Source organism: Hippoglossus stenolepis, chromosome 2 (assembly GCF_022539355.2).
Source record: "Hippoglossus stenolepis isolate QCI-W04-F060 chromosome 2, HSTE1.2, whole genome shotgun sequence".
Classification (NCBI taxonomy): Eukaryota; Metazoa; Chordata; class Actinopteri; order Pleuronectiformes; family Pleuronectidae; genus Hippoglossus; species Hippoglossus stenolepis.
In genome coordinates, this window is record NC_061484.1 from 2,501,102 (window position 1) to 2,529,079 (window position 27,978).

The 27,978-nt window shown below is 42.0% G+C and overlaps 1 protein-coding gene across 7 annotated transcripts in view; it reads left to right on the forward strand.

Moving 5' to 3' along the window:
- The window catches only part of LOC118121666 (VPS10 domain-containing receptor SorCS1), a 152,513-nt gene extending 125,611 nt beyond the window's left edge, over positions 1-26,902 (forward strand). The window contains exons 13-28 of one of the 7 annotated variants that reach the window (XM_047343565.1): positions 1,099-1,190; positions 1,560-1,667; positions 4,229-4,346; positions 5,909-6,042; positions 8,559-8,672; positions 10,189-10,360; positions 11,424-11,610; positions 12,296-12,429; positions 13,978-14,104; positions 15,234-15,346; positions 18,130-18,264; positions 20,894-20,993; positions 21,418-21,523; positions 22,193-22,350; positions 22,491-22,550; positions 23,378-26,902. In XM_047343565.1, the coding sequence (XP_047199521.1) occupies positions 1,099-1,190; positions 1,560-1,667; positions 4,229-4,346; positions 5,909-6,042; positions 8,559-8,672; positions 10,189-10,360; positions 11,424-11,610; positions 12,296-12,429; positions 13,978-14,104; positions 15,234-15,346; positions 18,130-18,264; positions 20,894-20,993; positions 21,418-21,523; positions 22,193-22,350; positions 22,491-22,528 (1,836 nt within the window). In that variant the 3' untranslated portion in view covers positions 22,529-22,550; positions 23,378-26,902. Of the gene's footprint in view, positions 1-1,098; positions 1,191-1,559; positions 1,668-4,228; positions 4,347-5,908; positions 6,043-8,558; positions 8,673-10,188; positions 10,361-11,423; positions 11,611-12,295; positions 12,430-13,977; positions 14,105-15,233; positions 15,347-18,129; positions 18,265-20,893; positions 20,994-21,163; positions 21,264-21,417; positions 21,524-22,192; positions 22,351-22,490 lie in introns of those variants that run through there. The other 6 variants (XR_007034868.1, XR_007034867.1, XR_007034866.1 and 3 more) reach the window with 6 other exon arrangements.
- The last annotated feature ends 1,076 nt before the right edge of the window (positions 26,903-27,978 follow it).

The window sequence follows — 27,978 nt, forward strand, 5'->3', positions numbered from 1 at the left end:
GCGCCTGCTTCTGCAAACATAGTCCTGCGATGTCTGGGTCAATGGAGGTCACGACTTCTGAATAGTTCCCGTTTGGAGCCACGATTGTAGTCCCCCCAAGTGCAGACGCTTTTGTGAAACCCCCCTTTGGTGCGATCTTCCTCCTACCTCCTCATACTTCCACTCCTTCCACGTGGAAGGGGCACCTCCCGTCAGGCCCCGCATGAGCTGCCCGCGTTATGCATGCTTCAGGCTCCGATGCAAGGGGATGAGCCTCGTGCAAGGGCTCTGTTGCCAGGGGGGACCAAAAACGACACAGCTACCGCGAGCCTTGCCCGGCGTGAACCACAAATTGTTGCCGCTGAAAAGTTCAGCTCAGTTGGATTGCTTAAACACATGAAAGTCCATCCACCGATTAGCTATAGCGCTTATTCTTTGAGGGTCACAGCCATGTCAGCCAATGCCAGAGGACATTGGGCGAGAGGTTGATGCAACCTGGACAGGTCCCCAATCCATCACATCCCGACATATAGAGACAAGCACATTCACATTTAGAGTCAGCAGCATGTGTGTGGAGTGTGGGTGGAAAGCCTTGCAGACACAGGGAGAACAAGTAAACTCCCCCTTATGAAGGTATAAGTGTAAATAATAATTATAACTTTATTTGTATAGCACTTATAAACTCAAACAACAAAGTGCTTTACAGCAGGCAAAATAAAACAATACAACACAAATGCATGTAGTAAAAATGCATCCGAGGTGCATTGAGGACTCTCCCTCATTTTATCATTCAGGCGTTTAATCCACATACACGAGCCATTGTTTCTTTTATGTTGATGATCAAATCAAATATTAAGAGTAATTTGCTTCAGTGCCTGCACACAGCACAGGTAGTTGGCCCTCACCATTTTCAATTGATGGCGCTTGTTTCTAATTAAACATGACAATGAAAAGTAATTATTCAGAAGCTGATGTAGCAAGGTCTAACTGTGATGTCTACTGTGTGCTCGTGTAGCTGGAGGGATGCGGCGTTACCGTGTGCAGACATGTGTTATACATGCTCACGGGTAACAAGCCGCCACTGAGCGTTGTCTCTGGATTGTTGTTGTGTGCTTGCAGATCTTTGATGAGGAGTATGCAGTGCTCTATCTTGACCAAGGAGGCGCCTTGGTTGCAATAAGACACACTCCACTTCCCATCCGACACCTATGGTGAGTCATTATGACAGAGGCGGCATTTGTCACAGCATGACTAATTCCCTCGGAGGAAGCTTCAAGACTGAAAGTTAGTCAGACTAAAGCAAATGAGTTTTCCTCGCTCTGGGGGGAAATATTATTCTAGATAGAAAACCCATGAGCCATGGAAAGCTCTGCTCCGACAATTGCCATCCTGTTTCACCTTTCTGTGTCTGAAGCCATAATGAGTCTAGCTTCCACTGATCAGTGTTCACTGAGCAGAGCGCCTCAGCTCTGCGCGGAATATGAAATACAGTTGTTAGACGACTCTCAGGGTCATTAGCTTGTGCACACTGTCGGGGGATTAGCACTGGTCCCCTGTGCAATGGCTGTTTGTGTTTCCAGGTTGAGCTTTGACGAAGGACGGCAGTGGAACAAGTACAGCTTCACTAACACGCCTCTGTTTGTGGACGGGGTGCTGGGAGAGCCCGGGGAAGAGACTCTCATCATGACGTGAGTGAAAGAGATTTGTAAAAAAAAGAAAATCTATCAGTCACAGTGAAAAATCAAAGTAACAACAAATTGCCTTTGTGGATGTGCAAGTGATTTAACCCCGAGCCTGTGCTACTTGCATCTTCATCTAATCCTGCACAATTCAGCATGTCCTTTTCATGAGTAAAAAAAGGTTCCTCTCAAGGTGCACCCAACATCAAAACTGGGTGGATCACGATCACAGGAGATCAATGCTCTGGCAGCTGGCGACAACGTTACTGTCCATTTGAAGAACTTGTAGGAAAATGATCAAAATGATCCCAAAAAAAAGGCTGAGAAAATAGACGTGAAACTTTGTTTTAAAAAAAAGTTTTAACAGCTTGAAGAAAGTGAGAAGAGCAGTGAGCTGTGGCATGTCCTCAGAAATCTGATTTCTGAAGATTCCCTTTTTTCGTTCACACTTATTTTTAGAAAAGCCCCACAGCTGAAGTCTGTGCATAAGGGTATGACGCAGCACTACTCCCTTATTGCAGACAAGATTTAGGACCGTGGGATGTGTTACCAAAGGGTTTCCAGAGCCATTACATCAATGTTTCATGACACTTGCCATAAATGACAGACTGACAGTCGGCTCTGTAGTCAGCTCTACAGGAGAGTGATAGGGCACAGCTGGAGAGGCAGAGAGGGACAGAGAGAATAGGAAAAAACGCACAGCAACAGTCTCAACGAGAAGAGAAGGAGTCGCAAAAGACAACGCTGGCATTGTGAACACTGAGAATAAGTTTTAGAGCACGCGGCCTCTCAGCTGGCAGACACGCCATTAGTTTTCATAAGACCATCATGCACTTATTTCTTATCAATTTGTACTCATTTTTACAGTAAGTGCCTGTCATGGTCGGGCGCCTCGAGAGCTAATTGACAGATTGATTGTGATAAATTTGTTGTGTTATGGGTGGTGGTGGTGTGTGTGTGTGTGTGTGTGTGTGTGTGTGTGTGTGTGTGTGTGTGTGTGTGTGTTGGGGGAGGGGGGTCAGTACAGAGAAACACACCCACTCAATTTAGCTGGGGATGTAATATTTATCTGTGTTGTCTCATAACCTTGGATGCTATCTTGATTTTGACCATTGCAAAAAATGTTGCTATTGATTCTGATTAGCTTGAGCACTTAGAAGACATACGTTTTGTTTAATAACAGCACATCAGCTCAGGTTAATGACATCACATTGTGGAACAAAAAATAAAAGTTAAATGTAAAAATAGTGTATAAGGTGAGCTGTATATTTCAGGTTATCTCTTTATGCCCCTCTCTTTACTAATATTTCCTGATTCTCTTCACTGGCTCCTGAATAAACTCACCATGCTAGAAAAACAAAGACAAGGTTAAGGTACCTGTGTGTATGCCATATAAATTCCTTGTCAGTTGGTCAAACAGTTAACAACAAATTAAATAAATACATTTAAAAAAAGCCATCCCCACTGCATCTTTCAGACGCATCCAACGATCTTTTATCCGCAAACCGACTTCTTCGGGGAGCAGTGATTGGCCAGCTGTCTGGAGGAGAAGAAGCAGGTGTTGAGCTTCTCAACTATTTCTGTCACTTTTCGTGTGCAGAAAAAAACAAGTGCAGCATGAGAAGTGCTTTACATCTTGAAATGCTTATCGCACCTCCAACCCCCCCTTCTGGATGGCCAGCTTTACGTCATACAAACTATATGTATATATGTTTATATATATATATATATATATATATATATATATATGATGTTACCTCCCCTGTTTTCTAACTAACTGCCCCCCGTTGATTGCCAGTGGTACTGCTCTGTTTCTTTTGTATCCATAACCTTTTACAAAACGTGCACAAATACGGACACAGTGAATGCAGAATAAGGACAGAAAGCTCTGTCCGTTTCTGTAAATACATATCTAACGTTGAGCATTAATGAGCCTGAGTGTATCGCTGAGAAGAGAGTGCAGTGTTGACCATAAAGTTTGTTGCGTTAGCGGTAATTGAGAAACTCTCTTTTATATATAAATCACTTTTATATATGTTAAATGACATGAAGAAAAAGAGGGAATTGCACAAATGCAGTGGGTTCTAAGAAAGGCGGGACTCAACTGTGATGGCACTTCCCATGCTGTCACTATTGGAGCAGAGTGGCCGACTCCAGCAGTAACGAACGAGACCGACTGACCATGTGGGCACCAGCCTGGAAATAACGCAGGCCAAGCAATCAGCCCCTACCGACAGACACATTGTGAACAGGCACCACACTAGTGGGATTCCATGTTCTTCATAATGATGGCACATGTCATCCATTGCGACAGTGAGGCTCACTGCTGTGTTTTTAATCATTTCTGGACAAAAATGGAGCTCTGTGGCAGAGAGGAATGAGAAGTATCAGAGTCCGGATACACACACCACACAACACATGGGGAGACTCACTTTGTTTCTGTTCTTTTGTAGGTTTTTCTGACAATAACAGAAAAAAAAACAAACACTGCACATCTCCATTTCGGTGTGATCATTATACGAAGCATGTTTCATATGTAACAAGCAGCAGCGTGTGTGACTATTTTCCAGGATATTCGGCCACGTCAGTCATCGCTCTGAGTGGCAGCTGGTGAAAATCGACTTCAGGTCCATCTTCAACAGGAGATGTACAGAGGCGGATTATCAGACGTGGCACCTGCACAACCAGGTACAGACGGTGCCACCACAGACAAATAATGGTTATCACACATCCTCAAAATGTTTTTTTTTATTTTTCATTCGGTAAAAAATGCACATCTATAGAGCTCAAAAACCAGAAGATGCACTAACTATCTTTTCTTTTAGAAGCCTTAAAATCTATCTGCTTTCAAAGTAACATGCTATTATGGATCAAATTATCAGTAAAGCAAGTGACACATTGTTTTTTTATTATTTTAATATTATTGTTAGTAATTTTTGCTTTGTTTATTTACAGATTTAAATCAGATTCTATAGAAAACATTGGCACCACTGTAAATAGCCCATTGCTTTATCCAAACCTCGTGGCTGCACCCTCATTCGGCTTCATAAACAATTTCAATGTAATGAGCTGTTATTCTAAAATGAGATATGAATCACTCCATGGAAAATTAAATAATCAGAAGTCTGGAGCCTCTTCCCTCCGCAGTGCTGCCTTTTAAAGTTTGGCTGATGCAGAGGTTAGCCTGTGCAGGGGCCCCTTGATCAAACGCCAGGCTTCATCGGCAGGGGCCGACGCGTCTCTTTGCTCTCAGCCTGGCAGCGCAGCAAGTGGACAGAGCCTGGACGCGCTCAGCTCTCGGAGCACTTGTGCATATTCATTCTGATTCCTGCTGATGCTCTGAGTGCCCCCCCCCCCCTGCATATATTAAACCTTGCTGAAAACCCCTCAACCTGGCCAGGCCTGAAGCCGAGCCAGAGACTTAAAGCGTCCCTTTATTCAAGGCCGAGCCCTGTAATTGGTTTAGACGCCCATATGCTCTGAGCAGGATAATGATCAAAACATATAGCATGGAGGACGACAAGGGTCCGGGCCAATTACAGGGCTAACCTGCCTAAATGTTGAGATCCTTGTTAGCCGCAGAAAGAAACTGAACACCATCTAAAAACAGAGGACAGCGTTTGTGTTTTAAGGCCACTGGGAAAATTAAGGGCATTTGCAGGAGCTAGAAGTCTATTTATGGAGACAGGCAGATTTTTTTAAAGCATCTCACTACTGACACCTAATGCACAAAGACAGAATGTCCCTATAATAAAGGCAGAGCAGCAGTGTAGGCTGGAGGAGGCAGTGAAACAGGATGGTGTTATCCATCTCATCTTTTTTTTTTCCTTCAACTGATTTCATATTCACTTCCTGCGCATAGATACATGGCTAAAAATGGATTGGGTGCTGGCAGCTTTTGCAACTCAAGCTCCTTGTTAATCATTCATCGCAATATTACCAAAAAGAAATCCTCTAAAAAAAAAAAGAACTCAAGCCGCAAATGCTCCAGTGTGACACTTGCGATGAACAGTTGTTGAGTTTAGCTCACCACACGGTACGAAGCCGTAAATATTCGCTGAACAGGAATGCGGAACGAGCTGAAGCAAAGCTAGGCAGCGTTGCTTTTCACACAGAGGGATGCACACATGGTTGGTTGCATTGTGTAAATTATTTATGGTGGCAAGTGTAACAAAAGCAGCTTTATTTTTTTTTTTTAACTGTCTCTGTATGACTTTCCTCTCTTTTATTTTTTAAAACGGGGCCCGCAGGGTGAGCCGTGCCTCATGGGAGTGAAAAGAATCTACCGGAAACTGAAGCCCACGTCCAGGTGTGTTATGGGAAAGATGTACTCGGTGTCAATGACGTCGGGACTCTGCGAATGCACAGAGGCTGACTTTGAGTGGTGAGTGTACTTCTCTTTCTTTCTTTCCCATTTGCATGACCTCTCTGTGGCTGTTAATGGAAAATTCCATCAAATTTTGCAGAACAAAGTCCTGGTTTGAGTGCTGCTCTTAACCTTTTTTTTTTTTTTATTTGACTTTTTAAAAATGTTATAGAGGTTATTTCTGCTTGGGTGTTGACACTGCAAACTTATAAAACAAAGGTCTTTGACAAACTGGCGAAAGGGTTTTGAAATATGTGGGTGTCAACAAGATCCATTTTGCTGCATTATGGGAAATTGGGCAATCCAGGGTTAAGGGTAGGTTTATTTTTTTATAAACGTGGGGCGGCACCATTATCATTCTGCTAAAGGGTTAAAAAACCCTCTGGCTTGTTTGTATTTTTTTAATTCACATCTGTCTCGGGGGGGTGGCTAAGGCCAGGATGCAGTGATGGTGCTCCTGCAACATAGTGTTGGGGGGGGACTTGTTTTGGTGGCACATTTTCTCGTAGGGAGGTGAGCACTGGCATGAGTCCTTGTCAAAGCTTTATTATTTTTTAAAGTGCAGGTTGCTTGGAGGTTGTTTCACATAGTGAAGAAGGTTTTGAAAATGGTAACAGGCAGGAAGTGGAGCGGGAGTGGGCACAGGACCATTGGCAGAGTCTATATCCACTGAGCCTACAGGAGTTATGAGGAAACTTTGCACACACAGCTGTTTGCTGATGATGCACTTAGACGACGCTGTCCCTGCAAAGAGGAGGTCAGATACACCGGATTACACCGGTGCATAGATTCACCACAAAACACTGAGTGTCAAAGAATATTATGTAAAAAGGGCCGAAATCTGAGAAGGGCATTAATTATACAAACACACCCATCCACATGCTATAAACAAATTGTATGTTTCTGTCCAATTAAAGTGAATCCTTTTATGTCCCTACAGGGAAAATATGATTGTCAGACATCATTATCCATCATAGACTTGGTTTACATGGACCCCATTATTATTGACCGTATTCCGAATAGCACATATTTCGATTATGATGTTTGCATGAGTTACATAATAGACTTATCCATTCATATTCCCATTAACCTGTTACACAGCATAGTCTGATTATGACTATGCCATTACATCTAATGACAACCTGAAATAATTTCATGTACAATATTACAGAATACCATTTTGGGGGTTTTCTATCCAATTTGGCATAAGGTCCCTTTTCATCTTGTTTACACCCAGGTCACTCGGTAGCTGCCATACATGTGTCGATGCTGTGAAAACTCCAACAGGCTGTAGTAATGTGATTAAGATGAAAACATGTCTACATGATACGGCTCAGATCGGAATATTCCACAGGTCTTAATTCAATTATTGCTTATACCGAGTAAGACTAGAAGATGCTGTTTACATGGCAGTGTCATGTTCAGACTATTGCCTTAATCAGATTAAAAAATAGAATATCGGTATCCATGTAAACATAGTTTTGTAAAAGACAAATAACAAAATATAATGAAAGAAGACATATGAATGACATGTTAAGTGATGTTATGAAATAAAAACAACCAATCAGTTGTGCTAAGTATGCGTGTGTGTGTGTGTGTGTGTGTGTGTGTGTGTGTGTGTGTGTGTGTGTGTGTGTGTGTAACAGGTTCTAAGTCTCCTTATCCACCACGGATAATATCCTCCAGATTCTAATTACAGAGCAGCTTCAGCAGAATCTCTCGGAGGCTGTGCTGCAGCTGCTGAATGGAAACTAGTCAAACGCTCAAACGCGTAACCTTGTGTCTGTGTGCAAGTGTGTGTGTTTATTCAACTCGACATATTCACCTAAATGTGTGTCACTGTTCGCAGTTTGAAACAGAAAGCATTCAAAAGCACAAATGTTATTCCACAGCTTTGTATTTTGTTCTGATGAATCTTTATATTACAGAGAATGTTTGTTCCACATCCTTCTCTCTTTGAATCATCCAGAGTATTACTGTTTCTTCTGTTTTTCTCTCATGCCTTTGTCCCAAGTCTACAGGTCTCTTGAGTGAGGCAGCTCCTGGAATAAACACCGTCGAAACCATAAATCACCAGGCCTAATAGCTTTCATTTACAATCACAATACTTTTGCATCTGTGTGCATGTCGCACTAATTGGGCCAATTTGTCCCGATCATTTTGGGGACATAGCGCTGCTCTGCCATTTAATTTGTAGGACAAACAACTTGCAGTCTCAAAAGCACCAAAGAGGCGCAGAGCGGTTGCTGTAAAACAACATGTAGCTTATGTAAAATGATGTATCAGAATTTGAACATGAAATTTGTTGAATCACCTCTGGATGTGCTATTTTCCTGATTGATCTGTATCTGAGTAGCATCATCTGCTTTGTGCCAAGTATGTGCCACACATGAAGAAGATTGTGTCTCATTTTAGAACTGAACTTTTCCAAGCAGAGCCTCAGGGATGTTTGCATCAGTGTCCTCTCTGCGTTTGTTTTCTGGTTCCTGATTGAATAACCGTGTCTGTTTTTTTGTCTGCTCGGATCATTACAGTGATTATGGCTACGAGAGACGGTCCAATGGAAATTGCAGCCCAGCCTTTTGGTTCCATCCATCATCGATGTCCAGGAGTTGCACAACGGGGATGACTTTCCTTAACAGCACTGGGTAAACACAGGCCTGGACCCGAGCAGACCACAATCAGCCCTCCATCTCAATAGTGACTTTCAGGCACTGGGTGAAATGAATAGTGCATTCATGTTTTATAGGTCAGGGTATAAACCACCAGGAGTGATGTGATCTGCTGTAGGAGGAATAGTGTGTTCAAGTCATAGTTTTGAATTGCCAGAAATCCAACAACCATGTGCGGGTCATAACTCAAGCGTCCCTTCCCCCACCTTCATCTGCCAATGAGCTTGCAGACATTTAGCCTGACTCGAAAATGGTGACCAATTCAGGATTAATCTGTGCAGCGTATCAGCTGATGACTCCACTTCAGTCGAAAGCCCCACGTATAAAGAATAGGATAATATCAGAAATAGCTTGAAGCAATTTTATGAAGAACCTACCCACGTAGGCTCATAAAGATAATAATATCTTGTGTCGACAGAGAATTTTGCAGGAAGAAAGTGTCATTTACAAAAAAAAAAAATTAATAATAATAATAATAATCACGTAGGGTAGGTTCTCCATCAAATTCTCTTCTCATGAGAGAAATGTAGCTTTGTCAGGTTCGGCCCATGTTAAAGCCTCTGGAACATTGACAGTCTCTCCACATTTTAGATTTGCTGTCAAAGAGCAACCTGTTTGTATTCCTGTTCACACCCCCCCCCCACACACACACACACAAACTGCATTCATGATACTTAATGAGACAAATGGCAGAGTGTTGTTTTTGTCTTACCTTCAAGGAGAAATTGGCCTCGATATTCACTTTTCATTATGAACCTTTCACTGGTTCAGGAACAAAAGTCACTTTGTCGGGTAACAAATGGCAATAATTTAACTAATTTTATTTTTTTTAATTCTGAATGTAGAATTCAGACAAACAAACAGTCCAAAGCATCTTTATAAACATAAACAGACAATCATTTATTAAAGTGACCATAATATTTTTTGCCAATCTCACTTATGTTATTATTCCACAGAATACACTACAATCTTCTTTTGATTTTAAATATTCTGAGTGTTATTCTTTGTTGTTGTTGTTGTTTTAATGACCTTTTGATTTGATCCTGGATTGTGAATTACTTTTTGATGTCTTTTTTCAATGTCATCTCTCTAGATACGTCATTGATCATGCTTGTGAGGATTAATGATGTTGTTTGAGATATTACTTTGATTATGCTATGTGGAATGTTCAGCATGTGTGAGGAGACTGTGGTACAGGTGCTATAAATAGCCGCAGCCGTGCTTAACGGTTTCATGTGAGAGCATTTCTGCGGCCCTGTATGGATGATTGCTGCAGAGGAAATAAATCTCTTGTGCCATTTATAAAACAGAATCAGGTGCAGAATGCTGCTACTGTTTCCTACAGGGCACGGCATAGCCATGTTTTATTCTAAACAAGGTTGAATGAATACGAGCACTTAATGTACTCCTGTAAGACATCGAGCAGTAAACCTGGGTTTGTGCCTCCCACATGCGTCTAAATAATTATCCATTGGTGTTTTCCCACCCTCAGCTACAGGAAAGTGGTGTCTAATAACTGCACAGCTGGAGTCAGTGTGGAGTACACAGCCAGGAGGCGGCAGTGTCCCGTCCTAGCACCCAAAGGCCTCCACCTGGTCACCAGTGAGGGCACAGTGACAGCCACGTTGGGCATCAATGTCACCTTCCTCGTTTTTCTGGAGGAGGTAAGATGTTGTCTATACTTGTCCAAAAGCCTCATGTACTGTCACACCAAAAAAACTGAACTATTTTCTGAAGGCAAACGTGTAATGTCCGAATTATTTGTATTTTCTATGTGACTCACTCCCTCAAGTTTTTTTTTTTTCTTTGTAGAATTCAGTTTTGCCCTTAATCAGACTTTCCCAGCAGATGTTGCTCTGACACTAGACCCTCAGTCACCTTCCCTTGTAGATCTCCTGCTTAGTGAAAATACAGGCATATACAAGACATATATGTATGTGTGCCTGGTGTTGGCAGCTATGCCTGCTGCTTCATCACACTTAAGAAAATGTCAGGTGTACTTTGGCTTGAGTCCTCTGCAGCAGGTTGGACTCTCGCTATGTGACTTCCTCTCTCTCTCTCTCTCTCTCTGTCTCTCTCTCTCCCCTTTCATGCTTCAGTCTGTCCTGAAGACGGCTGAAATACCTAAAATTATACTTTTTTTAAATGTCTGGATGGTTTTTGTGGAGACTAAACAATCGTGCTGAGCCCTGACCACGTGATATTCATGCAAGGCACTTATACTATACGTTTGTATACAAATATTACCTGTGACTAATTACTTTGAAGTAAAAAAAAGATCCAGGATACACTGTAATAGTAGAAAAAAATCCCTTTAGATGTTTTCTGGTCTTTACAGTCAACAGGACTGTAGCAGAACTATTTGTTTTAATTTATAATATCAACTGTATTTGTTGAAAACTAATTAAAAAAAAAGTTTTCATTTCAAATTTAAGTCTTCAAGTTTAATCTGTGATTTTTTTTTTTATAACTTAAATTGAATAAGGAAATCATTAAAATGCAAAACTTATATTTATAGCAAATTGTGACTGAAAATATCATTACATTTTAAATTAAATTTATTTGTTGACATTTACAGAAATTTAGCTTTCAAACTGTCATCTGTGCACAAATTCATGACCTGCAGGAACAACCAAAGACTTTATCCCTGCAGTGAAAGTGTTGTGTGTCCTGCAGCTGGTTTGGGCAAAGTCTTAACTTCCAACCTGAGTGTGTTTGTCTGCACAGGGTGACGGAGCGAGGACGAGCATCAACCTGGACTTCGGAGACGGCCACGCTCTGACGTACTCCAACGTGAGCTCCATCGAGGATGGCATCAAACACATCTACAGGGCTGTGGGAATCTACCGGGTGATCGCCACCGGGGAGAACAGTCTGGGTTCAGAGGCCGCCATGCTGTACCTACATGTAACATGTGAGAGGAGTTTTGTATTTTATTTAGATCGTGTATTTATTTAGAAAAGACATCTTTCAGTTTTCTTGTGCTCCTGGTTCCAGCTCATTATGCTTTCCACTTTCTATTACATTTAGCAGTGCTGCAGCTGGCACTTTGTACACAGTGTACCACGTTCTGTACTTTATCTCTTAGCAGTACACGCTCCCCTACCATAACCAAACAAACAAGTGAGGTAGAACAAATCCCATTACACTTCCACTCAAGTCAACTTACGCTTCGCAGCCACTCAGCGCACTGGAGCCTAAGCAGCCCCGTATGTAGCAGGGCTGACCACCCCTGGTGAATTCACAGGGTGACAGATGCAACAGAGCTGACTTATTGATCAGGGAGCACTGCTGCCCCCACCAATCTGTCAATCCTATGTGCCAACCGTGCAAATAGAGCCACCACAGGCTCAGGAGTGCCACGAATGAAAAATAACACACAGATGGCAGCCAATGGTCCCAGTGCAGGGGCGAATTCTGAACAAACTCTCCAACCCCTCTCTCCCTGCTCTGCACCAACCTATAAACCCACTCTCGCTTCTCTTTCTTCGTGCGAAACGCCAATGTTGTTTTCCCCGTTTTTTTCAGTTCTTTTTGCACATTGTGCTGCAGTTTGTTGATGTCAGTGCGTGATGCATACTGTGTGTGTGCCTGAGTAGGTCAGCTGGAGTATATCCATCTCTCAGCTCCCTTTGTGGCGGTGAGGAATAAGGAAGTGAACCTGACTGCTGTTCTCTGGCCCAGCCAAGTGGGAACGGTCACCTACATCTGGTGGATCGGAAATAACACAGAGGTAATGTATACTCTGGACTTTCCCGTTTCTCTGTTGCCCGTTGGCTATTAAGTAGGTTGCTGACTCTTTTTGTTGAGCTACATTTGTGCGTCCAGGTTGCAAAAAAGATGTGGTTTCATTAATCAGCTGCAATTAAAAACTGCAGAGCTTTCTCACATAACAAGATACACCAACAGGCTTAAGGGATAGAAAAATGAAAATGCACTCATTATCATCTCACCACTATGCTGATGGAGGGCTGGGTGAAGTGTTTGAGTCCACAAAAGACTTTTGGAGTTTCAGGGGTAAACAGTGTTGCAGCTCAATTTTTTTTAAACGGTGTCATTTACACCATGTTTTAAGCCTTAAGGTTCGCAATGAAGTGGAATAAGAAGCAGATGCATGATGTTAATATTTAGACCAAAACACGGTGTAAATGACCTTGTTTCGAGTTGAATTTGAATGTCGGGGCTTCTGGACACTTCGATGACACCACACGAGCAGTATGGAGACATGCTCTGTATTGTTTGCAGCCACGCTTGCATCTGAAATTCACTTTGCATCATGTCCGAACACACCTTCAGTTGGCTCCATCAACAACTCCAAAGCTGCCTCAGCTACACTTCACAACACAGTGCGTTTTAATGAGCAGCCATTGAATTATGTGTTGGTATTTACCAACAACAGCTTAGTGCCAGTGATGCAGCATCCAAAACCCAGGTGATTCCTGAGGTTTCCCTCTGCTGCCCTAATGTCCTTATTATGCTGTAAGCTTTTAATATTGTCATTTCAACTAAGATTTAATGTTCCTGCTCATTAGTTCTCTTGTTACTGCTTGGGTTGTTCGAGAGCACCTTCAAAAAGTTGGGCCTTTACCCTCCAAATGTAATGTAGCTCTATCATCATTTGCTCTTAATGGGCAATTACTTGTTCTAAATGAAAGTACTGTGCATCAACTGTAATGTAATCAGTGAATCATGAACTGTAATCTGTGACTGTAAAGTAATACTTCAAAACACAATACTTCTGAGTTCCAAAAACTCTAACCTACTAGCAGAGTGTGGAGACGGAGAAACTCAGCCTCCATCTCTCTGGACCAACAGATGCTCTCTACACTGGAACTGCTCCACTCGCTGTCTGTCCTCCTATTTGCAGTTGTGTAAATGTGTTTGTTCAGCACCAACAGGGGCCTTCCACTAGGACAGCCAGCTATGTCAGCTGGTAATAAACCACAGCAGTATTAGCATTTTATAGCTATCTGAAGAACAAATGGAGACATGAGAAATGACTGGAAATAGCTGCTGGTGTCACACAGGGAACTCTCTGCGGGCTGTGATACTGTGTGCAGCACAGGGCGGATTGCTGCAGAGTTCCGTGTGTATGCTTGTGCATGCATGTGTGTTTGTGAGTGTGCCAGCAGGCTGACACCTCTGTAGTGTAAATAATAGCAGTGGTAGGATGTTAAGCAGCCGCTGATAAGGGTCTCTCTCGGGAAGCCCCTGACTCTGACTCTCTCCCTCTCCCTCTCCCTCTCCCCTACCTTCTCTCCCCCTCTGTCTCTCTCCCCAGCAGCCAGTAATCACCCTAGAGGGAAGTGTAGCATGCATGTTCTCCAGGGAAGGCATCAACACAGTCACCGTGCAGGTGTCTGCAGGGAATACTATTCTGCAGGACAGAAAAACCATCGCTGTCCACGGTGAGCCCACGCTCTGACTCCATCTCCACGGGGATTGTGTAGCTGTGTAAACACGCTGACGAGATGCGTCACAACAGTCTGTACAGTTATATACACAGAGAGGTTTTTCTCATCATTCGTAAAGGACCATTCTGCTTCATTTCAATGAGGTCTTTATTTTGTTGATGTTCAACATAAAATCGTGCTCCCCATTAAGTGATTCTTTATAAAGGGTTGCTCCTTATGATTAAGGGTTATTAATAGATAATCAATGAAGTAGGTGATCAGACAGGTTTTAAACAAACCACCACATTACACAAACTCATTTGGAAGAGGAAAGTCAGAGGGATGAATTCTGACCTACCTGCCTGTTAACTGTCTATTTTTCAAACCCATCAAAGTTATCAGACTTTATGCTTTAATTTGAACACCCTTGCCATCCCTTTTAGAGCTGTGCACGTTGAGCACCAGCCTTCGTTTGGGAGCCATTGCCTCCCCAGCAGCTCTCTGAAGACCTGTGATCAGGGCCTTTTGGTTCTTCCTCGCTCCAGGCTCAGAACTAAAGCAGAATGTGCTTTTAAAATTGGGCCACCCAACTTTGGAACTGGGTCCTGTGGACTTTTGTTTTTTTTTAATTGTATTATTTATCACTATTAGAACTACACCAGTCAGATTCAGTGGCAGTGGCTTTTACATTGAGCTCATTAAGCAGATCAAGTATCAGCCTGATGTGTATGATTTAAATTAAAAATCACTTCTTCATCAGTGCCATTATACAATCCACTGGTTCTATACTCAGTTCCTCAGTCACCAACTGAATTTTTTGTTCTACAACAATCCCTCGCATACTGTAATGCTGGCTAAGTTACTGGATAGCTGAGTTTAGCTGTCAGGTACTTAGAACCTGTCTGATGGTCTGAGCTCTTGTTGGACTACATCGTACCAAGGTTGCTTTATCCCCCAATCTTAACATTTACTTTAATGAGATCTGAAATCATGGCAAACAAAGGCTGAAGACCAAAGTTTTAACAAACTGAGTTAGAGTTATCCTCTCACACATGGTAATAGATTCTGAAACTAGAGATTGAACCCTGCATTTCATGACAGATGAAAACTAAAAAGCATCTCACACACATTTTCCTCTCGGCAGAATATTTCCGATCTCATCTGCTCGCCTTTTCATCAAACCTTGACGACCACAACCCTGATGTCGCAGAATGGAGGCTGGACGTGAGCCGAGTCATCAAGAACTCTCTGATCCAGGTAAAGCCCTCTCGAGTCCTTTCATGGAAACCGTTGCTTTACTCTGGTAAATACTGTCACCGCCTGACTGGACCTCTGACGGTGTATGAGTGCAGCGTGACCTCCCCGAGGCTTCTACACATAAATCTGACTTTTATGATGATAAATGACAAGGCATGAGGGAGAAGAGGGGGTAAAAATATAGTTCAAGAGCATGCTGATTGCAGTGGCTTGCACACAGTCTGTGAGTTCAGGGCCATACAGTAACGACGCTGAAGCGTACAGAGGAATAAATGTCAGTATGTGTCAAATGTGTGTTTGAGGCTCTCCTGTTGGAGCCGAGTGCTTCGTGACCTGCAAAGTGCGGCACATAATTCAAACCCATACATGACATGTCAGGCACAGATTTTTCCCCATTAACTTCATGTTGTTTTACAACATCCTTCGAACGTCAATATATATCCGATTCCGAGGATGAAGCACTCTGAACCTTGCATCATATTTTCACACGTTTTGATCCTGCAAAATCAAAACTGATGCCAAAAATACACCCGGCTCCGCAGTCTTCAGTGAACTTGTCTGTTTTGTTATTTGTTATTGACATCGTTTTCTCATGACAACCCCCGCCTGGAAGGCAGAACATGGAAAAAAATAAATAAAAGACGGAAAAATAAAACTTTCAGATGAAAATATGACCTGATAAAACATTCACATTCACAGGCTTCACTGCAGCACAGCCACGCACGAGCTGGAAGAAGAACCAGGGGCTCCTGCAGGAGTCAGTGGAAATATTCAGTAAATTAAGATCACTGTGTATCATACTATCAAACAGGCAGAGTTGAACATATGCATTTAAGTGATACACACATGATGCCATATAAAGTGTTAGAATAGGGCTTTTACTATCATAAAATATCATAAAATGTGATAATATACATGGATTGAAACAGAAACAGGTTCTGTTTTCCAAACACATTTAAATAGATTTGCTAATTCATATTTTGGACATGCATGCCGATTTTCTTTTAAAGAACGGGGCTGTAGCCATCATGAAGAAATAAAAGGCCAGTCAAAAATATAGGACAGGTTTTTTGACCTATTGACTCACCTGGAACATATTTAAATAGCTCACATTAATATGCTATAATGTACATGTCCATTAGTTCAGTACTTACATCCACCAGCGTAACAAGTCTTGTTAGTCTGTCAGGTGTTTTTCACATAAAAGCAAATTTTCAGGGCTGGTGATAAGTATTAGCCAACTATTCCCCTGCTTAGAGCCCCTATGGCCACTAGAGGGCTTACTAAAGATGACTTACTTACTGTCGGTCTGCCTTAATATTTAATTGCCCTACCAGAGTGTTATAATGAGCTGAACATTTTCAACACACTTATAACATACAAGATCTGTGTTTTGCATCATTGCAGAGCTGGGTCTCTCTTTCTCTTGCGCTCTCTCTCTCTCTCTCTCGCTCTGTTGCACTTTCTCTCTCTCTCTCTTGCTCTCTATCTCTCGCGCTTGCTCTTGCTCTCGCTCTCTTTTTGTATTGTTGGTCCATGAAAAAATCCATACAATTTTTACCATCCACTGAAGAAAGGATGTGCGTTGCCGCATATATATACCGTAGCATACAGTGTACAGTGTGTGTTCATAGGGCAATCACAACTATGACATAGTCAATAGTATTGGTGGCATAGAGGCGATCAGATCGTATTCTGCTTTTGGCCCCTCAAAGGCTTGAGCCAGCTCTAAGAAGGTGCTATGTTCAGCTGTGACAGAAAGCTTTAACATTTTTAGGGTAAAAGAACAAAGCTGAATGTTTGACCTGGCCCCTTCCACAATATACAGGGCTAATCACAAATGTAAGGCCTGTTTCTGGTAATATAAATCCCTGGTTCTCTCTGCCAAAGAAGGGAATAAAGGCCCTAGACACATTTAAAAAAATTGGAACTAGAATTTATGTAGGGAAAAAAAAATCCCAGAAATATATTGGGTATCATGAGGAGGACAGGCAGTGTTTTTGCCTGCAGTCGTCTTCTCAAGCTGCAAACAGTCTCAACAAGCAACCCTAATAAAATAGGGCAGCCTGCATGATGCCCCTGCTGCTAAAACTTTGTTTCTGTCAGTGTGTGCTAATAACTGAGGGCAATTAAAATGAGAATATTAACATTTAATCCACTCAGAGCATTGTCTGGGTTTTGGTAATGTTTCGTAATCGAAACATTTTTTATCAGAGATTTTCAATTGTATGAATCAAACTGAAGCCATAAAGGTGTGTGGGGGCAAAATGTTGAGCTATTATTATTAAAATTAGAATTATTATTATATATTGTTGTTATTATTGTTATTGTTATAATTATTGTTATTGTTGTATTGTGATTATTATTCATTGAAAGGAATAGTTTGTTATTTGGGGGAATAAGCCTCCTGTAGTCTCTGCCTGTGACTTGCTCCCATCCGAGAAACAGTCCAGAGGATTTTGGTTATTTTACAAACCAGGCTAAAACAGTAAATGCTATCTGAACAAAAGCAGGGAGTCTGTCCAAATGAATTCAAACGAAGCCAAACACTTGCTAAATTCTGATTTAAATCAGACACTGGTCACAGAAAATGTAAAGAGGATTCTGAATCTGTGAGAGCAGTCCCTTTCAGCTTTTTGGTACATGTTTTATACTTGTTGCTACTGACACATTTCTGTCTGTACCAGAAACATGTTGAGGTTCTGTACCCAGCCGAGCCTGAACCTGGGGGACACCCATTGTCGAGCTCTTTTAACATTCCTCTGCCTCGTGTTCCCCTCCAGGCCACAGCCGTGAGAGAGGACAAGCTCCTGGTCGCCGTCCTCCCAGGTGTACCAACCGCAGCGGAGTTTTTCCTCCTGCCTGACAAACAGTTAACTGAGGGGAAGCCAGAGAAGACTGCTGCTCATTTAGATCAGGTACAAACAAACGGAGCTGCTGCTTTGTCTGCTAACATGTGTATAAAGAGTCATACCTTTTCCCTGCCCTGGACACTATTTGTGTAGGTGAATGGATTTCACCTTTTTAAACCGTAGCTTCATGCACAAGTTTGAAGCATTGTTTCCTATGTTTCGACTTCATGAGTCATGAGCGAAATCCTTTTTTACAGCAGTTTGTCCAATAATTGCCACCTGAAAAGTTTAAGTTCCCCCTTCCTCCAGCAGATGTCAGCATTGATCCACTGAAGCATGGGCAGTTCTTTTTTCTTTTTTCTATGGGGCTAATTCTAGAAGACGCCTGAGGAATCTCTGCAATAGACTCATCAATAAGCCTGACAAGTATTAACAAGTTATCAGGGGAGGGACTTTTTTAAACTCTCCCAAGTCGCATCCCGTGTGGAGTCTTGAGGTGGGAGTGGGGAGGTGGGGCTGGGGGGGTGGCTTGGGCCTCAAAGGGACCTAAAAAGCCAGACAAAGAAAATTGTCACGAGTGATCAGTCCACTAAATCACAGCCGTATCAAGATTGACTGAATCTGCTCTGAGCCTCACATAACAGATAATGTCTGATAATAATGTTGGAGCGGCTGCCGGTGGGAAGAAACCCACAGGCGGGAAGGAAATCAGGGTTGATCGGCTGGAACAATCATCTCGCCTACAAGGCAGTGATAAATCCTTATTCAAGGTTGGCATCTTAGAAGTGTAGAGCGAGCTCTACTTGTTTGAATGTATAATAGATTTACTGACCCTGGTATACATTGGGGAAAAGGTCTAAAATTAAACTGTTTAGAAATATATAGGAGGGAATGGAGGACTTAGCATCATGCTTTACCACGACAGAAATTACTCAAATCACTATTAATATGAAAAATGAGGCAGATAAGATATATGAAGCCTCTTTAGAGCAAATAAAGAAGGCTCTGAAAACGGAGGATTTTGTTTTGTTTGTTTGTGTCTTCACTATGCAGCTCCATATCTGCTTTGTTTCATGCGTGCAGATTAAATACAGAAAAAAGCTTTATGATATTGGACCATCACTATCATTTTTAGATTATGTACAAGGATTAGAGCTGCAGGATAGAGATTTATAATTGGGCGAATTGAGGAATCTATGTGGGGAGAGTGGATGAGATTGGATTCTGGATTTCTATAGTTTACCTTCGGGTCAGGGTAATCTGTCTGATTTATATCAAAGTTGGATGTTCTCTGTGCAGAGAGTGACTTGCCAGTCTGGAAAGCAGAGATCAAGTGAGGCTGCATTGTATGCATTATGCATCACAGTGGAAAGGTCCCACAGACAAAGACTCTTACATAAATAAGGAAGCTCAGATGGGGTCGTTGGTGGAGGCTGCAAGGTTTTCTTGGGTCATGTGTGCTTACAAATCATGAAATTCATTACAACAGCCCAGAAACAAACAATATCTCTTTAAGGTTCTTTTTAAAAGTGCATCACAGTGGTGTCACTTCAATTCTATGGTTATTTTTATGTATTTATAATATTCTACAGTGTTGATCGAGGTCAACTATACAAGTGACAACAACTTGAAGCTAGACTCATCAATAAATCATATTATATATTATATATCTTACATGTTAAATAGTGACTGTCACTATCATAATGAAAAGCATCTGTGTCCATTGCAAGGGCTCATCATTTTAATTCAGGGCTTGACTAGAGCAGGTTTACATGCATTGCACAGTTATATAATTACATTGTTTGTGTCATATTGTACACCACTGCAAGGCCTCTTTTTCTCCTCCCAAAAAGTGCACTCTCCTCCGATTGGTCAGCTGACCTACTTGTCTGCGATTGGTCGACCTCTTGGAGTGAGTGACAGAAATGCCCCGCCCCTCACCCAGAGGCTACCTGACAATACCACCGATAACACCACTGTAGCCTGTGTTACAACAGCCTCGGTTCTATCGTACCTAGTCAAGTCAATTGTACGGAAACCAAGGCAGGAATGTGAACGAAGCATTTCAGGCTCTTCAGGTGCAGGGTTGTCTGTGGGAGAGAAGGATCCGTTAGTCTTTGGCTTTTGTAACTCAAAAGAAGTTTTACATTCACAAAAAAATAAATAAAACCTGTATGACAAACCCAAAACGCATGATATGAGTACTTCCTAAAATATCAGTGTCTCTAAATGGATGCTATTGAGATTTCAGCCCCTGTTCATCCGTCCTATCTTAGTAATCATTTCTTTACCCCTCTTACAACTGATAAGAGATGTACCAGCTCCCAGACCGTGAACCATGGATGTAGTTTCTTCTGTGCCCTTTATTTACCTTCTTCCCTTTTATCAAATGATGTACTTATATTGTTGTCCACTCTCTGTATTTTGGCAGTCATTCACAAAGTGACAAGGCAGACATGTAGAGCGGTACACCTTCAGCGGTTCTGCCAAGGGCAAGTGATGTTTGGGCTCGATTATTTTTCTGTCTGACAAATTGGATGAACGTGTAGAGAGATTGATCAGGACTCTGAAATGTCAGTTAACAAATGACGACTCAGAGGCAAAGATAGATGAGACTGTCTGGGAGGTTTGATGATCTTGGCTGTGACCTTTCTCAGCAGTCACGTTTGGTTTTGTTCCCTCTGTGTCCCAACAGCTCTCGGAGGTTTTGCTGAGCGCCTTGAACCAGAACCTTGTCCAGTTCACGCTGCGGCCGGGGGTCCAAGTCACTGTGTACGCAGCGCACCTATCAGCAGGTTCGTAGAGTTCTGCCCAGAGAGGCCTTTGTACTTCCTTTAGTAAGTGGCACAGAAAATAAAGCATGTAGGAGACCAAGATAAACTCAATAGTCAGATTTCTTATTATTATTTCTGCCCCCATCAACTAACAACACCAACCCTGTGTCTGATTGGCTCCCAACATGTAGCTACACAGAGACATTCAGAGAGTGAGCCCCGTTACAAGTATGTGTGCCTCTTCCTAGTGGGGATGCTGCTACTGTCCTAAAGGGGCTTATAAGATAAAGAGTAAGAGAAGTCCATACTACTGAACATTAAAATGATTCATCGTTACATAGGTGTCAATTACCCTGCTCACTGCTCGTTGCATGATTCAGCAGGTTGTGTTATCGCTGCTGTGTTGTTTAGATTCTGCGGCTCTTGTCTCGTCCTGTCTCTGCAGCGCCCCTAGTGGACACCAGCGAGAACCACAGCAGCTCCGCCATGCTAATGCTGCTCTCCGTGGTGGTTGTGGGTTTAGCGGTGTTTGTCGTCTACAAATTCAAGAGGTAAAGTGTTCATGAAATGTCATGTCTGCAGTATGAAGTTGTCACGCTGTACGGGATAGGGAGCCGCTGAAAGGTGTCAAGGCCTTCTGAAGGCTCGGTAAACAAACGGCTGCAGGGGAGGGCTGATAGCTGCCTGTCAAACGTCTACGCAGGCATACCGAGCGCTCCCCAGTGGAGGATTGGATCGCCCCCCCATCACACACACAAACACACACACACACACACACACATCTGCTGGATCCTGTGAAGATTCTTTGGTCAGGTCATTCTTTGCAAAAGAAATGTCAGTCAGCCTTCAGCCGCTATCAATATTAAGCCCTTTGAACGTCGGCACTTGACCTTTCTGAAATGTTAAATTATGTCTCCTCGCCAAGGTGCAGTTTCAAGGGAAAAGGGCACAAAGGGTTGTGAAGATTTACTGACAAGTCGAGCTAGAATGAAACTTTGGGTTCGCAGACCTTTGTCACTTTTGGTGTATGTGTAAATGATGATTTACATGCAAATGTACTTGATCGTATCAAGGGAAGGCAAAAGGTTTTACAACTTTGTGTGGTTGCAGGTGGTCACACTTACATGACACTAGTGAGCTGCTGGTTGAGCTCTTACTCTATTTTAGTCAGGCTGCCGTCTTTATCCCTTTCTGTGCCTCACTGTAAATCTTTTCTCAAGGAAGATCCCAGGCCTCAACGTCTATGCGCAGATGCAGAATGAAAAAGAACAAGAAATGATGAGTCCAGCCAATCCAACAGAGGCCACGCCCGGCTCACAGCGGGACTTGGTGCATTCTTTGGAGATTCTGGACACAGAGTTGAACTCACGGCCCATCGGTAAAACATCCCCTCTGGTTCATCGTGCTCTCGTGTCTGTGGCAGGCGTTTTAAGTTTATTTTCATCATTTACCCATTGCATATTCCATATCAACTGGTTCATAAGACTCATCCTGTGCTTTTGGTTTTGTGTTTCTCAGAAGTGAAATGGTCTCGCGTGGGGCAGAACCAGAGCTAAACAAAAATGAGCATGACGGAAAGTATGGTTGCCTCTAAGCAGCACAGTTAACACATGGTTCTGCTCGGTACTGTTGCTCTTTAATTCTCATGAAAATACAAACGAGGGACTTTTTATATCCTCATTCCTTTTCAATGATCTGAAAAAATGTACGTTGTTACCCACAAGTGCTGTGGTTCCATGGAATATGACATTTGTCAGTATCAGTACTGCTGTTAGCACATACTCACGTTAGGTCTACATTTTCTTGAAAGTGAGAATAGAGGGAAAAACAAAAAGAAAAGAAAGTCACACATTCTCCCTCTTCTCATAAACAATAAAACACATCGTGCTTGTTGCCAGTACTGAGCCGAACACTGTGGTCAGCTGTGACTCGAAGTTTATGTCGGCTAAAATTAGCAACATTTTCTTAACTTTGTTGTGTTACTGACCTTCCGATGTCCTTTTACTGACTTTGCTCCCGTTACTCGTTCACTGTTTCCATTCTTTAAAGCTGCTTTACATTCTTCATCACCATCTATCATCCATTTGATCCAGGTTATTTCGAATGTCTGATGCTTCTACTAAAACCTAAACACGGCTGTTGGATGAAAAACTTGACTCTTTGACTCTTTTACACTTAAAAGCTGCACACTTCAGAGACAGATATCTCTCTCTGTAGGAGCTTGGGGAAACCAAAACAGAGCTAAAAGGAGGGTTAAAAGATGTGTTGGATGTGTAAATAGGTCAAGTTGATGATGCTAATGTTTTTCCGCTTTTAAAAATCACCTAAAAGTATCAACCTTTCTTAGACTCAAGTACAAGATATCCTCCGATAATGACTTCTTCCTCTGCTCTGTCTTCCCTCAGGATGTATGAAACCTCATGTACATGTGAAATTCTCCACAGAGCTCCCCACATACATCGTCTGAACTCTGAACTGGATGACCACTCCAGCTGCATCATGGATTTTTTTAATCTTCTATTTTTATTTACCATTTGGGACACAATGGTTTTGAGCTTTACACATACCTGTGCATCTCGGACCCTGCTGACACATACTGTGCTCTGTTCCAACCAGATGAAACTGTGTACAGGTTTTTTTTTTTTATTTATGTATTTCCTTTAAAAATACATGAAACTTTTTAAAAATGCCATTTATTTATACAAGTCGGATACATAATCCAGAGAGAGCGGCAGCATGAACCAGTGAGGGGAAAATAAAATAAGCAACAATGTTTTGACTTTGCTTATCTAAGATTGGTTCACTGTTCTATGAAGCTAACAGCAGTAGTGTATTATTTATTCATACAAATATACTTTTGTGAAATATGTTATTAGAAGTGAACAAAACATTTATTTTGTAAATCATGAATGTCTATGTTAGAAATGTGTGTATTTTAATAACAAATGTCATACTTAACATAAATACTGTTATAAAATATGAATAGGGTACTTCAAAGCTTTTGGTCCATTGTCTCTAGGAAAGCTGATTTATGGCACAATACACATTTTCTACTGAAATAACTCTTTTTTTCAGATTTTAATTTCAAAACAGAAATACAGGGTTTGGTTTTCTGGATTAATTTAAACTTTGCTGTTTATCTAATGCTCCTGATACTATTTATGATAAATGCCAGTTTGTAAAATGTTTTTGTGCTTCAGAATAAGATAAAACTTCATGGAAATGGCACTGAACGGCACCTTCCATCCACAACTGATCCCCTTATACCACCAGACTGTAACCTTTAGGAATAGAAGGAGAAAAGCGGCGGGAGCGAATGTCCCCCAAAGAAAACTATTCCAAAGTTTCAGTCAGCTGCACCTCGACCTCGGCCACCATCCCTACAGGAGGCCGAGTACAATTTATCAAGGCAAAGATCTGAGGTGGCAGTTGGAATGAGATACAGCTGCTTTGTGAGAGAATCCAAAGACCACAGCAAAGACAGAGAGACACAGAGACAGAGGTTAACAGAGATGGAAGAGTGCTTTTTGGAGACGTGACGCATTAAGAATGTTGTATCAGACAGAATAAGAAGAGGCCGACTTGTTGAATACTTAATGTGGCCAGTCAAGCTCAAGGCCGGCTAAGGTTGGTGACACATTTAGGCTAATGTCCCGACCCCCCCTCTCGAGCTGCAGCCGTCTTCATCCCAGCTCATTATGTGGTGCTGCAGGAGCAGGAGAAGTAGAGCGCAGATGCTACCAGGCCACACAGATGGTTAGCTTGTTCAGGGGACTGTCACGCCCTGTGGTACTTTGTGTGGGAAATCTGACAGATGTAAAAAGCCTGATTGATGCCTTTCAAATCTTATGAGGCTGCATTTCCGGATTTGTTTTATTTCTCTCGTTCTCTCTCTTTTTCCTACGAGGACATGGAAATACAGAGCAAGCATTGTTTATGTCAATTTACGATGAGATGTGTTCAGTCGTGGCTGTGCAGAGATTGCCCCAGTAGATCCACCTACACAAGAGAAGAGAATGTAAATCTGGACCATGCAGAAGAGCGATCATTAGAGACACACAGCGGCTGCTTGGCATTGCACTTGACCTCTGCTCAACAGGAACAGGGAAATGAGGATGACATTTTCTCTTGGCTTTTTAGAGATCTGCCAAAAGAAGGTTTTGTCTTAAGCTGTTGTGGATTTGATTGGTGACATATACTCATATGGAAAAAGGTATATGCTGTGTAAGAGCGTTGGCAATGACAGTTGAGAACACAGATGAAGAGGAACTTGTTTTTATCCGGGTGGGACTTCACCACAGCGGACGTGCTGTGCAGACAGAAGAAGCCGTACAGATGGTGGAATGTGCCAATTTCAGAACCGAATATGATGAAAAAAATGCTGCTTTGTTGCTTCACTGTTGATGCACATGGAAGCAGTACGATAGTGTGGAGAGGTATCCTGACTGTCTTCACACATAGAGACAAACAAGGCCTGAAGCTCGCAGGCGTCTTTGTGTTAAACATTGTTAACTCACATATTGAGCTGCAGCTAGGCCTTTATTTTACTGTCATTACACCAGCACGTGACAAAGCAGGTTGTTTCTTTTGACTTCAAACAACCATGTGCTTCAGTTTCACAAAATGGAAAAAAGTTATCGGAAAACAAGTGCGACTGGTCGTCAGCAGGTTGTTGTCTCCTCAAAACCAGAAGTTTTGCCAAAACTTTTTCTTAACTTCCCCTTGGTGAGTTACTGGTTGCCTCTTGAGTTTTGAACAGCAGTGGGCGGTGAGCATCCAGAGGTCAAGAGTGCACCGGTGTGTGGGCTTTCAGAGAACAGAGTAGGTGCTTGTGTTTTGTACAGTACATGACTTGCTGGTACGTGTTGCCCTGAAAGAATGAGATTTACCAGGACTATGTTCTGCTACAGCGATTAATATCCTTCAGACGAGCTGTGGTGAATGTGCTTAAAAAAGAACGTGTTTATATTTCAAAGCTGCATGCTGACATGATTTTCGGTAACGATCCAGCTTCTATCTTCACAATAATTATAGCTTTGTGTATCCATCTGAGGCTGCGGGACTTAATTTGTGCTCAGGTATGAGGTGGTTTATCTCATCCCATTGCATGGTATATAAGGGGGATTTAACCTGCCAGTGGTTTGATTTTTGTTGATCAGCAACATCAGTTATGTGTCTCTGAAATGTAGCAATATGATTGGGTCCCCACACTTTTTTTAGTTTTGCAAAGTGAGGATGTAAAGTTGAATAATGGCAGGATTTAGTTTATGTTTCAGATTTTCTGTCTGGCTCTGGTTTTAACAGCTTGAGGGGAGACATGCAGCACAGTAGCGTGTAACCACAGACCCGCGGAGCAAAGCAGCTGAGAGCTAATCCTAACCCCAACCCCAGGGAGCAGGAAATGACCCCAGCAAGATAGGATCAGGAGGACCGTCATAATAAAAGCATCTCCGGCCTTGGAGTTTCACTGGGAGGAGGACAGATCGAACAGGCAGGAAGTCCTGTGACATGAGGCATCCCTGGCTTCCTGGCTCGGATGAGCTGCGATGTGACAGCACCCTAGGGTTCGGGAAGCAGCATCAAGTTGTAGACTTGCTTTGAGCTACGCTCTCTTCCTCTCCCTTTCCCTCCTCTATCTCCTCCATGACGCAGGATTAGCAAGATTATTATTTTTATAGAGAAATATTAATAATAATAACAAAAAAAGAGTTTTATTACTGTACAGCTTTTGTATGAGAACAGACGGTAAGGTGTTACAGTGTTTTTGTTTGACCTCAACTGTGCTGTGTGTAATTGTTTTATGCATTTACAATCATATTTATTAAATGGAAAGACGTCTGTTAACTGTGTTCTCATTTTCTTACAATATTTGTAAAGAAATACTATGTATTTGCGTAAGTAATATTCAACCTATAAAGAAAACAAAACAACTGTGTTGGTATTTTCTTTTACACACACATCTATGTATTTACAAATGTCTTCAAACTAAAATTGTACCGTGAAGACATTTCTGTGAGTTCTGTGTGTATGATACAGCACACTCAGGTTTACCATGATGCTTTGCACTTGTAAGACACTGCATGGACACTGACAATGTCCATGTGACATCACTGTCAAGTCAACAACGTCAATAAGGGTGAAGCAAAACAACCAAATTGTTTGAAGATGTATCAACTTCACAAACAGATTCAGAGAGAATTCAGACATGTAGATCTTACAAAAGATTATATTTTTTTTATTTATGGTTTTTTAATAGCACCAACTCACAACATGATATAACACAACATGCACTTTACATCATAAGGTGGGGACTTGACAATATTAAGCCATTATTTCATCCAAAAGTGCAGGAACTATTAGAACTCTTTTGAAAGAAGTGAAAAGTTCCAACAGACCATTGTTCACCTGTATGTCCACTCCAGTCCACTAGGTGGTGGTAATGCCCAAGAAAACAATAATAACGTAACATATGTAAATCCGGCAACACTACAACAACGGAAAAAATGGAGGAGAAACAAATTGTGCAGCTGCTGAGCTGTAAAAGAGATTAGCATTCAGCATAATCAAAACACCTGAAATGCTAAACATAATAATGATACAGAGCTGGATTGCCCAGCTGATATAAAACGCTGGAGTACTCAAACAATCAGGCATGTTTATAATAATAATAATAATAATAGCTTTATTTGTATAGCACTTATCTAAACAAGGTTACAAAGTGCTTCACACAAAAGTCCATGGCAAAATTAACACTACAGTCCCTGTAGTGGAGATACAAAGGACATATTTCAGGGTTAGGGTTAGGGTTAGCAACATCAGCATTGCCAGATGGGAAATGTTGAAGTATCATACAAGAAGCTTAACATATCGTATTTTGAGGGAAATTACTGTACGCGACCAGAGTATGGATGAGACGCTCAAAAACGTTGTTTTTTTCAAAGTTCTGTCAAGACTCCGAAGTGCAGTCATTTTGAAACACTGATTCGAAATGTGGTTCAAAACGGTC